This window comes from Protopterus annectens, chromosome 8.part0, assembly GCF_019279795.1.
Source record: "Protopterus annectens isolate FY-2018-M chromosome 8.part0, PAN1.0, whole genome shotgun sequence".
In the NCBI taxonomy this organism is placed as follows: Eukaryota; Metazoa; Chordata; order Ceratodontiformes; family Protopteridae; genus Protopterus; species Protopterus annectens.
The window spans coordinates 1,163,189,620-1,163,203,459 of record NC_056741.1 but is presented as its reverse complement, the minus strand read 5'-3'; the positions used below and the strand labels follow the sequence as shown (position 1 = coordinate 1,163,203,459).

At 40.2% G+C, this 13,840-nt stretch overlaps 1 protein-coding gene across 1 annotated transcript in view; it reads right to left on the bottom strand.

Annotated features, from left to right (window-relative positions):
- CFAP70 (cilia and flagella associated protein 70) overlaps positions 1-13,840 on the bottom strand; it is a 1,838,232-nt gene that overhangs the window by 1,339,842 nt on the left and 484,550 nt on the right. The window contains exon 6 of the mRNA XM_044079382.1: positions 13,467-13,561. Within this exon, the coding sequence (XP_043935317.1) occupies positions 13,467-13,561 (95 nt within the window). The remainder of the gene's footprint in view (positions 1-13,466; positions 13,562-13,840) is intronic.

Below are 13,840 nucleotides of genomic sequence, written 5' to 3'. Positions count from 1 at the left end.
GGTTTCCAATTCCTTTTTGCAGAAACAACATTTGTCTTGTTTCTCCCAAAGCTGAATAGAGATTGTAAACCAACATGCAAGTAATCCATTATCCTGGGCTGCTATTATTAACCCTTCATATTTTGGTTTCAACACCTCCATTCCTGTGTCAAATCCTCATCAACACATGAGGGCAGATGCATGAATGAATGACATCTTAGGCTACAAGGTCTATGTTATTGCATGTTCTCCATTTCATCACACTTACTTTAAATTCTGGTCTAACTTTCTTGTATGTAGGGCTATACTTTATGTCTTGGAGGGGCTCATGTCAAAAATCTAGTGCTATCAGACAAAAGCTTTAGATGGTGTAGAACTTACCCTGACAATAATTCGTTTCTTAGGGTGTAGATGGGTATTACAGGAGTGAGAGTTTAGAGGAGAATGTTGTGATGCAAGAGTTTAAAGATTAGGGACAGTATTTGTTTTTATGGGCAGCCAGTTAGCCTTTCTAACAGAGAGGCAGAGGTGTTCTTGTTTTACGGAGCTAGCAGTGAATCAACAGACTTTGTCAGAGACTGTTTGTAGAGTTGTGGAACTTTTCTTAGAAGTGGTTGCTGTTAGTGGTAGACCATGTGACAACTCTGCACTGGCCCAGTAATCAAGGAGCCCCTCACCACTAGCACAAGTGAGGGACATACACATTGGGACGATGATGAGTACACACACACACACAGTAAAGTACAAGTTCCCTTAAGAGCACACAGAGATCACAGTCAGTCTGAGTCTGGTTTCTGCCTCTTTCTCCAGATCCCCAATAAGACTCCCCACTGGTACAGCTATAGGGTTAAGATCTCAGCCGAGCAGTCAGCCAAAACATCCAGCACCCTCTCTGTCCAATCAGCGCTTCATGTCCCTCCCCAAGTAGCTGACACACACACTTGAAATTTGAATTACACACACACACACACACACACACACACACACACACACACACACACACACACACACACGTTTACTAACTATGCCCCCTTCTGCCCAGACCAAAAGGTAGTTATCACTGCCCCCAACCAGCTCTTTATCAGCTACTATAAGGCCCTTACAAAGTGTGACCAAATCTACTGTGTAATGTCACTATTATCCAAATGGTAAGTATTACCAAAACTTGCAAGGCTATTTAAGAGTGGCCTGTACAGTGTCACCAAATACATATGCAAGTACGCTAAGAGCTTAAATATCTCTAAACAAACCAGCCACAATTAAAATGTTTAAATATATTTAATAATAAATAATAAAAGAGCAAGACAATACTCAATAACTCAACACAGTGACTACAGAGTTCAGAATCACAGGAAATATTTTAAAACAACATTGCAGGGCATTCTCACATAAATACACAAAACATCTAAACTAATCTTCACTATATTCCTATCTATATCTAAGACAGATTATTGTACCCTGGTTACTTACTATTAGTAAGACTCAAGCAGAAGTGCTGATGAGTGGGATGCTTCTAGGTACAAAGACAAATACAAAATGCCCAGTCTCTGAGAGTTCCCAAATTAATATCAAAACATTACTGCTGGGTCAGCTAGGTGGAATCACTATTTGCCACCTGCCTTCAGTTCCCAGGCTAACAGCTACTAACAGAATTTTTAGCATCTCTGTGTGAGAAGTACATATCTCTCAGAAATTTGCCTAGAACCGGAAGTCATAAAACAGTTAAACACTTTTACATTTTAAACCTAGTAATTATTTCTGTTTCAAGGCAACAGAAATAAACATCTAGCTGTAGAGATCCCATTTCCTTCAGTGAAGCTGAGAGATAAATAGAATCGTAAAACAATTCACTTAATTTCTTAGAGTTTGCAAGTTAACTCTGTTTTTTTCCAGTAGGGTACACTGTGGTTACATTCTTGAAGCTCAGTACAGAACATACAGGTCAACACACACTTCTACAATAGTAACTTAATATATACATAACAAATAGCTCTCTTACATTTGTAAAACAAGGCTATGGATCATATTAATATTCATAAATGACATATGATTACTTACAAAATTCCAGCTAGCTGGGCTGGCAGCATTTCGGTTTGTCACAAACCATATTCCAACTGAGCAAACAATATACATTTGTCAATGCCAGCATTAGCTGGAGAGAGAAAGAAATAAGAGATTTTATGGATCCAGAACAGGAAGTAGTTGATTTTTGATCTAGTTTTCTCAATGCGGGACTGAAAGTATAATGTTTGGTCAAGCCATACAAACATACTTGAAGTTGAAGGTGGTTTTATGTGAAGGATGTTTGGTATTTTATGTCTAGTGTTTTAGGGTTTTTCACTAGCTTTTATAAGGTGCTGGAAATCACGGATTTAGTTTTATTTGGGTCCTAAAGGAGTTTATTGGTAGAGAGACAGTGAGTTGAATGTTGAGAGTTGGGAGTTCTTCTAGGAGTTGGTTTTACATGTCAGTCTGAATGGGCTGGATCTATAAAAGACAATGTAATCTGCATATAATAATAAGGGGAGAGTGTGAAGATTTTTTTATTTTAGTTTATTTTACGTTTGTGTAGTAAAGTAGTGCCTTGATCTCAGTGGACCATTTTTAAGCACAGCCCAAATGAGTATATCACAATGTAAGGAAGAGATACAACAGGGAAAATTATTAAAACAGAAAAAATTAGAGTGCCAGAAAGGAAAACACAGGCTTGAGACAGAGTATCTGCATACATGGAGGAACTGTCTCCTGGACAGGAAGTTTTTAAACCAGGTAGAAGTTTTTGGATCAAATGTGAAAGAAATTTAGAGTGGTCAAATCAAATGCCTGGGTAAGACTGATAAAGATAGCCAAGTTTTGTGTTTACTCCAGAGAGCAGTCAATGTGCTTTTCACATAGCAAAATCCATCTGTGATACAAGATGGTATTGTTGTAATCTGTTTTTTTCTCTAGGATTTTCCCTGGGGCTTGTAAAACTGAGACAGGGGAAAAAGTAACAGATTTTAATTAGCTTAGGTTGTCTGGGGAGTGGTTTGACCAGTGCTGATTTTCACACATGAGGCATAAATTTGAAGTGAGGCATATGTTGCAAATGTGATGCAGGGGAGTAATTCTATATTGTCTGCAGTGAAATAGGAACCAGGGTGCCATATTATTAGTATCAGCAGGGGCATTTGTGTGAATTCTTTGTAGATGGTTTCAATTTTTCTGCAGGTAACTTTTTTTGAAGTAGAAGAGGTGGAGATAAAAATGGGGAGGGAGGCAGAATGGGAATGAGCAGAGGGGGAGTTGTGAGGGAGAGATGGGAGGTTACTGTGTTTTTGGAGACTTTCAGAAACAGATAAATGTCCATTGGTAACCTGAATGTAGTTTGGAGTTGAATATTGATTTTGGGTTTTTACAGCTGGTTAGAAGGTTAGCGTCATGTCAGAAATGCTTAGCAGAATTATGTAATGAAAGTTGTTTGGAGGTGAGGGATTTGGCTATGTGCCTCAGAATGTTTTTAGTAAGGTACTAATGGTGAACTGAATGCAAGTCACTTTGGATTTGGAATTTGCTTCCAAAGATGCCAGGCTTCAACACACAGTTTTAAGAAGTGTTTATGTTTTCTTGTAAGCCAGTGGCCTGGCTTATGATTAAACAGTCTGGAAACAACGAAAATGGAAATAATTTGCTTTTAAGAGATCCTAGTATTGTTCAATAAAAAAATAGGCATAAACTTAAAAATATATATCTTTGTTAACAATATTAATTTGTTTTGACATACATTTACAATGTGCAGTATACTTGGAAGGCATTACATTGTGCTGACTATTGATTCTAATTTGAAGAATTATGTAGGGTGCAAATGATTTGTTATATATAAGCAAAGTGTCAACATTTTCTTTCTATGCATTTTCCCCAGCATAAAAGATTGTTACTTTCTGTCTTTCTACCCACTCTCCTGCTGATCATTTAGTCCTAACCAACCATTTACCTGACGCATTAAACCCCATGACACGAAAGGCTTATGGAACATTCATTCCAGCGGGGTAAGAACTGTCCATCTGCACTTCAGGGATTGGGTCTTCTCATATCTATCTCCTCCTCGCCACAACTTGTGAGCACAACAACTGCTGCTCACTGAAGCCACGTGTTACCAAACATGCCAATCTCCAAGGAAAAAGTGCACCACTGAAGCTTAGCTTTGCTAAGCTCATTGCTGTGAATTAAACACCTACTACACTCCTGCAAGTGTTGCCTATGCAGTAAGCTGAGCTTCTGCTCTCCCCCCACCCCCAGATAGGTGAGCTGCAATTGTCCACTCACTGCCATCTCTACTACAGGTTCTGCTAGTGTATGTACAGTTAGTCAAACAAAAGTCCATCTGGGATGTGGGGTAACCAGAGTTTAATTTCTGTCTGTCTCTCTCTCTCTCTCTCTCTCTCGCTGAGCATGACTGAGAACAGTAAATAACCTTCTCTGTTGAAGTTTTGCTATCTGATAAATTTTGTCTGTGTGCTCCTATGAACTCTATCACTTGTACAGGATGGAGCATGGACTTATCCAGATTTACTGTGATGCCCAACACTGGGCAAAGTTGGAGCAAGGAGTATCTTGCTTGGTTGAGAATACTCCTGGTAGGGGAGGAAATGAGCAAGTCATCCAGTTATGGAAACACCTGGAACCCTTGAAGTCTGAGGTATGCTGTGACCACTGCCATGCATTTAGTGTACTCTCAGGGGGTTTGTGTTGAGGCCAAAGAGCTGGGCTCTGAATTGGAAGTGAATGGCTCCCAGATGGAAGTGGAGAAACCTTCTGGACCACCTGTTCATTCTGATGTGGTAATACACTGCAGATCTATGGAGAACACCCAATCATTCACCCTCAGTAGTGGGAGAATGGACTGAACCATGACCATCCAGAACTTTGATTATTTGGCATATTCATTGAGGTAACTGAGGTTCAAAACTGGCCTGAGGTTCCCAGTCTTTGTTTGCACCAAACGGAATCTTGGCTAAATTCCAGATCATTGCTGGTCTGGTGGGGGTCGCTTGGATAACTCACTTCTTTAGCAGCTTTTGAATTTGTTTAAGTGCTGTTGGTCTTTGAACATTTGGTAACATCTTTGAATTTGAGGGTGACACAGAAAGGGAATGTAATAGCCTCTAGTTATTATCTTATGCACCCATTTACCATTCATGATGGACATCCAGGCTTTGAGGTGCAGGGATAAGTGCCCCCAACTGCCTATAGCAATCAGCAGTTGGGCAATCCTTCAGAAGTGCTGATAAGACCTCTCTGTGAAAGACCTCCGAAGCCTTGGTTTTACCACTTCTGTCTCATGGGTGATGTCCATTCTTAGAATTTCCCCTTCTGCCTCATGGGGTCTATCTCCAATAGTGTCAGGGGGGAACCCTTGTGATTTCTGGAACCATAGTTTCTTTCCCTCTTTCTGGTTCCTAGAAGAAGACTTCTGCGGGGATGGTAGAGAATTGTATTCCAGTGGCAAAAAGGGTCTTTTCATCTTATTCACTACTGGTCATGGTTTCTTTCACTTTAGGCCCAAATAGTGTTTTGCCATCAAATGGGACATTAATCAAATCATCTTGAAATGCTTTGCAAAGTCACACAAGCTCATCCAGGCATGCTTCATGGTAATGCCAGGACATGTAGCTTTCAAAGTGCCTTAAATTGTGTTGGAAATCCAATGATCTGAAACATTGCACAGGGACTGTAGGGTGGCTAACTAAGAATCCAAGGTTTTCTTGTAGTCTGCAGGTATACATCTGGAGAGGAGCTTGGAGATTTCTTTAGCCAATCCCCTCTGAAATCTTGTGATGTGTGCTAATTAATTCAGGGCCCTCATAGTGAAGGTAGATGAAGCATAAGTTTGCTTCTTGAATCACTTTTTTGGTGGCTGCTGCCACTTGCTATGGAATCTAAAGCCAGTCCTTTGCGCCAATGTTAGTAACTTTTCAGGGAGACTAAGTACTTGTATGGTTTATGGGGAATCGGTTCAGCCACATCTAGTACCTTCCATGTCCACTTAGGGAAGAGATCCACCATTTCATTAGTGGGAGAACCACCCAAAATGTAACTGAGCTGGACCCAAAGCCATTGAGGAACACTGACTCTTCTTGGGATGGGGAGTCTGTGGACCACCAACTTTTCTGTCTCAAGAGCTCAAGAATCTTTCCAAATGAGACATCCTCAAGGGAGGATTTCTAGGACCCCTCCCTGTCATCAAGATCAGTGTCCTCTGTGAGAGGATCTTTGGGAGAGTCCATGTGCTGCCTCGTACACGTATGCTTTTGAGGTGCCACTCCAGTAGGTGTACTGGAATGCACTTTGAAGAGATTTGAGTGTCTCTATATGGACTGTCTCAAGACTCAATGGGCCTAGCTGTCCAAAGTGCACTGGATGAGAAGGATCAGGACCTAGTGGAGTTCTCTAGGAGACTGGTAGAACTGAGTGAGAAAGAGAAGTCCATTCATCCAACTGGGTGAGTACTCTGTCAATGACCTTGAATGCCTAAGCTGAAGTGGATCTTTTAATCTGTCTGCTGGGAGCCAAAGCCAACTCTCCAGACAAACCCTGGGACTCCACTCAGCTCAGATTCGAGGCTGACAACAGCATCATTCTGTCCAGCACCAAGGCCCCAAGAAGAAGGGATAAATGAAAACCTCAGAGTTGAACCCAATCCCCAAACCCAGCACCAATGCTTTGGCTTTGGGATACTCCTGGCTCCAGTAAAAGTGGTGCCATTCAGGTCAGAGATTATACCAGAGTACAAGACAGACAAACCTTTGGATCTGATGTGGACAAGCTCTGAGAAAACATATGGATCCATAACTCCCAAATCCAACAAGTGATTGGAGTAGGAGCTACTACAGCATGAGGGGAAGAAACATAATTCATGAGTCCTGAGGAATTTTCCTCATCATTCAGTTCACATCTGCTATGAAGATTTTTCTGGTTGACTGGCCCAACCACAGGGAAAAAGTAATGGAAGGCAGTCTTGACTGATGACTAGTCCTTTCCTGAAGAAAGGGAGATCAAAGTCAAGAAGTGACTGGATCTGGGGAAAAAGGTGTTTCCAAGGAAGGGAGAGCTTTCAATCCGATCAGGATAATTTCAGAGAAAAGTGCCAGAGCCAAGGAAGAAAGAGTGGATGAAGACCAATCAGGAGAGTGCTTTTCTAGCTCCTTGGTCTTTTCATTAGGCTCCATGATTCTGTCCCCTTTAGATTTGCCTGAAGACTTTTTAGAAGGACAAGCTCCAGAAACAACAGGTTGTGTCTTGGACAATTCTCACTCAGGGGCAGAGAGAAGTCCCTTAAGAATAAGTTAATTCTTTCTCTCAACAATAGCTATGGGAATAAAGAGAGATTAGCAGTGTGCTATACGCACTGAGTGGGCCTGAAGCAGTACACGTATTTCAAGTGTGCATCTAAATTGGGTATCTTATGGCTGCAGGCCACACATTTCTTAAAACCTGAAGGTTTCTCAGCCATAGTCAAGAGTCACAACAGCAATCCTCATCATTATCTTCTTTCGACTGTTCCGATTAGGGGTTGCCACAGTGGATCATCTGTTTCCATTTCTTCCTGTCCTCTGCATCATGCTCTTTCACATCAACCACCTGCATGACCTCTCTCACCACATCCATAAACCTTATCTTAGGCCTTCCTCTTTTCCTCTTACCTAGCAGCTCCATCCTTAGCATCATTTTCCCAATATATCCAGCATCCCTCCTCAGAACATGTCCAAACCAACGCAATCTTGCCTCTCTTGCTTTGTCTCCAAACTGTCCAACCTGAGATGACCCTCTAATATACTGATTCCTAATCCTGTCCATCCTAGTCACACCCAGTGCAAATCTTAACATCTTTAACTCTGCCACATCCAGCTCTGACTCCTGCCTTTTCATCAGTGCCACAGTGTCCAATCCATATAACATAACTGGACTCACTACCCTCTTATAGACCTTTCCTTTCACTCTTACTGGTACTCATCTGTCACAAATCACTCCTGACACTCTTCTCCACCCATTCCACCCTGCCTGTACTCTCTTCTTCACCTCTCTTCCACACTCACCATTACTCTGAACTGTTGATCCCAAGTACTTAAACTCATCCACCTTTACCAACTCAACTTCCTGCATCCTTACTATTCCTCTACCCTTCCTCACATTTACACACATATATTCTGTTTTAGCCCTGCTGACCTTCATTCCCCTCCTCTCTAAAGCATATCTCCATCTCTCCAGGGTCTCCTCAACCTGGTTCCTACTCTCACTACATATCACAATGTCATCTGCAAACATCATAGTCCACGGGGCCTCCTGTCTGATCTCAACTGTCAACCTGTCCATCACCACTGCAAATAAGAAAGGGCTCAGAGCTGATCCTTGATGTAGTCCCACCTCTACCTTAAACATATCTGTCACTCCCACTGCAGTCCTCACCAGTGTCACACTACCCTTGTACACATCCTGTACTACTCTTACATACTTCTCTGCCACTCTAGATTTCCTCATACAATACCACAACTCCTCTCTAGGCACCCTGTCATATGCTTTCTCTAAGTCCACAAAGACACAATGCACCCTTATTTTTAAAGATAGGTACCAAAACACTTTTCTCCACTCCTCAGGCATCCTCTGACTTTCCAAAATTTCATTAAACAATCTGGTTAAAAAATTTACTGCCATTTCACCTAAGCACCTCCATGCTTCCACTGGTATGTCATCTGGGCCAGCAGCCTTTCCATTCTTCATCCTCTTCATAGCTGTCCTTACTTCCTCCTTGCTAATCAGTTTCACTTCCTGATTCACTATCCCCACATCATCCAACCTTCTCTCTCTCTCATTCTCTTCATTCATCAGCCCTTCAAAGTACTCTTTCCATCTACTCAACACACTCTCCTCACTTGTGAGTAGGTTTCCCTCACTATCCTTTATCACCCTTACCTGCTGCACATCTTTCCCAGCTCTGTCCCTCTGTCTAGCCAATTGGTACAGGTCCTCTTCTTCTTCTTTAGTGTCCAATCTCTCATACAAGTCTGCATATGCCTTATCCTTAGCCTTCGCCACCTCTCTCTTTGCCATGCGTCTCATCTCCTTATACTCATATCTACTTTCTTCATCTCTTTGACAATCCCACTTCTTCTTCACCAGCCTCTTCCTCTGTATACTCTCCTGTACGTCCTCATTCCACCACCAGGTCTCCTTGTCATCCTTCCTCTGTCCAGATGTCACACCAAGCACCTTTCTAGCAGGCTCCCTTACTAGCTCTGCTGTAGTTACCTAGCTATTCGGAAACTCTTCACTGCCTCCCAGTGCCTGTCTTAACTCTTCCCTGAACTCCACCTCACAATCACCCTTTTTTAACTTCCACCATTTAATCCTTGGCACTGCTTTCACACTCCTCCTCCTCTTCTTGATCACCAACGTCATCCTACAGACCACCATTATTAAAATAGAAATATGCAGATTAAAATATATAAAGGTTTCTAAAAAAGTATATAAAAGTACTGTTTTAATGGAAAAATGGCACTGAGGCATGAGGAAATAAAAGAGTAAATACGCACAAGGGGAGATAAGGGTATAATTACAGTACAGAGGTTAATGGACTGAAAATATTTATTTAGGAGAAAAAGAATGACGTAACAATGTAAAAAGTTTATTACAATGTAACCCACTCCTCAGCAAGGAGATCCACGTCTGTCTCAAAGGAGTGGCAAACTACATCTGAGGTAATGTTGGACTTTGCAGGGGTTATGGGTAAGGGGAGGACACTGAGCTTGGGATCCAATATCTTAAGTGGTTAAAGATGGAGCTGAGGTTGGATTTAAAGACCAATCCACTGACAAATAGACAGAAGAGAAACCATCAGATCACACCTTTGGCATCAGTGTGAATGCAGATGCATTGGATCAGTAATGTAACTATATAAATAACTCTGTTCTGTTATTAGCTTCCTGCAAAAATGCATTTGTCATAAGCAATACTAAGAATTTCCTTGTATATAGTTGTATCATGTTTTTGACTTATACTGCTCTTTGTATGTTATTTGCATGTTTTGCACTTCAAGCTCTGTTTTTTATTATATTTGAATATCATTTGTTGTAATGTTTAGTTATCCATTTTTGTAACAAGGGTATGACTGAAAAAGGACCCTCACGGACAAGTTCACCTACTTGTAAAGTAAATAAACACCTGGAATACAGGAGATGACAATCAGTCAGGGCCAGGAGTGTTACCTTTAGATAAGCAGCCAATTGCATTACAAATTTCCCCAGCAGTTATAGTTTTATCCAGTGCATTCCTGGTCTCCTCATTTGACTGTGGAATGATGATACCCTCCAACTTATGTATCACTTAATCCCCGTGCTGCTTTCTTAAAAGAATATATTTTCATAATGTAGTCCCTGAAGACACCAGAAATCTCACGGTCACCAGTTTATAAATTTCCTGAAGCATCAATAAAACCATTAACCACATGCTGCATCTTCATATCTCACAGTATTGGAACAAGTAGGTTTGGAGAGAAGATACCTTTTGCTCACAAAAAAGTTTGTATTTGACACATTTTTACTGCACATACTGGTAATTTACTGCTCTTTATTGTTCTAGTGGAATAGAAATCTCCCCTATTAAATGTAACAACGCATACCTCTCATCTTAAAACTTTTATGACTTCATGAATGGGCCCACAACTGATTTGCATATGCTTTTCTTTCTCTCTCAAGCACCATAAATCTGTGGTATACACATTTCCTTAACAGTAGCTTGAACACCTCCAAGTGGGCTTCACGGAATGCTGCTCCCCAAATGGATATTCTCCAACATCCTAGCAATCATTTCACAGTTGTGTACAAACTTCCATAATAGTATATGTCTGAGCAGATCACTGTAGCAGTATTAATTACATATGGGAAAAATCTTGCCAAGGATACTGTACAACTGGCCAGCAAACCAAAACTTGGGCACTTGGGTGCCTTCCTCTCGTACCATACATTCAATGTATGCTACAAGCATGAAATTGCAAAGCAGTACAAAAGGGATGCATGGGTGCAAAAATCCTCAGGACTTTCTTGCTGCCACCCTTGAACGTACTAGTAAAAAATCACTTTTGCTTCGGAATGTCAGCTGCATGGCCTGTGTCAGTTTTCATTGCATATGGGCAGATGGGGAAACTTCCTCTTTCCTTCATTTTTTAACAATTTTTTTAATCAATTACGAGGGCTAAATGTGACTGTATGAGGGAGATACCTTACTAAGATTGCCACAATAAATGTCTATTCTTCTTAAAACCCAGTCATTATCATAAGGAATTTTCCATTTGTCATTTTTGTATATCAAAAATTTTAAGGAGTTGCTTATCTTCCCTCAAAATATATTTAGAAAACCAGAGACTCAAGGAGCCCATATGGGATAGGAGGGACTTCAAATCTTCTGAGTTAGACATCCCCTCAGCAGCTGAGACAGAAGCTTAAAAAGTCAAAGCCAAAAGCTTCTGCTCTAGCACTTTATAAACTCTCAGATTACCCAGCATTTTCTGCTGCTCCCACTGTTGCATCTCTTTTGGAGATTGATACAGCTCAGCATCTCTGCATGTCCTGCTCAACCGATCAAATGGCCAGTTCATCTGTAAAGGGGGAACAAAGCCTTATTGTATCTGACGGAACTGACATCTGACTCTTTAAGCAATCTAAAACAACTCTCCTCTCATGCAGAACCAATAATGGCAGTCACACTCCTTGTGACAAATGTCATCATAAAGCTAACCCTTACAGCGCTAATTAAATTGGAGGGAATCTAACCACTCTAACTGCATGCTGTACATGTTATTACATATTCTATATATATATATATATATATATATATATATATATATATATATATATATATATATATATATACTGTTCTGATATTGACATTGTTCCATTGCAACCATCTTTCTGTCAGTTATACTTAACCATTAGAGTCTTCTCTTTTAAAAGGACAGTATAACGAGCCATCATCTAAGTCAACAAATTAAATACATTTTTCAATAGTAATTCTCAAATAACATAGCCAGTTTGATAACCTGGTAAACTTTTAAACAGATGGGTTTCCCTCACTAGGTCTACATTAAAGCATGGCTACTTAATGGAGGAAATAATATCCCACTAGCACTAGATGATATGGCTGAGATTCTCAATAGTCTCCTTGGATGTAAGCTTGGTAAAAACCTATAAACCTATATATTCCTCCACGTCTTTCTATCTTCTTTTTCTTGATGGAAATCTCATATCATTTAGCATTACATGACCATTTTTCATAACACATTTCATACATACTGAAATGTAACATATAACACATTGCCTGCACTGATTGCCTGCCCTGAATTTTCTTCACCTTTTATGCCAATATTAAATGTGCTTCACATTCATGAGCTCATACTTGTATCCTGGGATTGCCACGCCATACCAAGTGCACAATTTACCATGAACAGCATGGTGGTGAATGATGCTTGGAATCTCTGCACTCTTTGCTGCTATGTTAATTAAGTAGTTATACCATTCATACTGAGACCACAAAAAACAAGCATTCAAAGCAAAATGCTAATGAATTTATTTTTCTGACAGCTGTTCTTAACCTATATGTTCAGTGGTGTGTCAGAGGCTTTTGAATTTTAAATAACTTGATCAGTCATATGACAGTAGTATTAAGGTTTTGACCTATCAAACCGCAATCTGCTAGTTATACAACTCAGTGCTTTTTGGCACCACCTCTAAGAAAGAAGAAAGACACGTACAGATAACAGGAAACTTTATTTTGTGTAGAAACTGCCTTTAGTTAGAAAATTACAGGTTATAAATGAGTGCAAGCATTGTTTCAAACCAAAAATGTGTATGCAGTTATACTTTTATTATGCATGGAGTAAGTGCTCTGATTATACTCAGAAATCAAGAGAAAATAGTCTTGTTGCAGCAACGCCATATATAGGAATATATAGTGAGGTTCTCACATATGACCCTACCTATTATAACTAAGCAAATCTCACTCTGTTTTGGATACAATCTCCACACAACTGCATCAGAAACTAACTTGTAGTTTTAGAAACCACAATACACCACAAGCAGCAGTCAGAACTGAAGTGCACTTCAACTCAACTAACAGCTTTAAAGGCTGTAACCAAATTTATGCTGTCACCCATAACTAGCAACAGATGGAGGGAGTCAAAACTCTCCATATTTACAAAGAGTTGTGATTAGGTCTCTGATTACAACCATTTGTTGTGTGATGAATTTCTTGAATCCACTTCTCAAACACACAAAAAAGTAGTTATTATCAGAGACCTGCCCATAATTCCCTGTGACAGATGTAATATAACCCCTTGTCTTGCAAAGAACAAAAGGATACTTGCTGCTACAAAGTACAACTAAAGAGAATAATCAGAGACAATGAAAGAGTACTAACTTTATGATGTATTATTTATTACTTAAATCTCAAAGTCTTACCATAGCACTGCTGCAGGGTCAATAAAACATCGCCGTTCTGTATCCCACATCACTCTTCTTTTGTCAGTCTCTGCCTCCAGCCGAAAGTCTCTGTCCTAAGTCAGAAATATTGAAGTTAGGGATACAATTATGATGGTACTGACTATGGCAGTGTAGTAACTTTCTTTTTATGCCCAGTGCCTGTTTCTATATACAGCTATATGGCAAATGATCCACCTCAGACTGCTAATATATATTAATGAAGTATTTATTACTAGTCTATAGTTAAATCTTTGTGTTCTGCAGTACTCTGTCCCCATCTATTTCACAGACGCTTATCCATCTAGGTGTAACTGCAGCTAAGTGAAGTAGAAGGGCAGAAAGACAAAGACAAA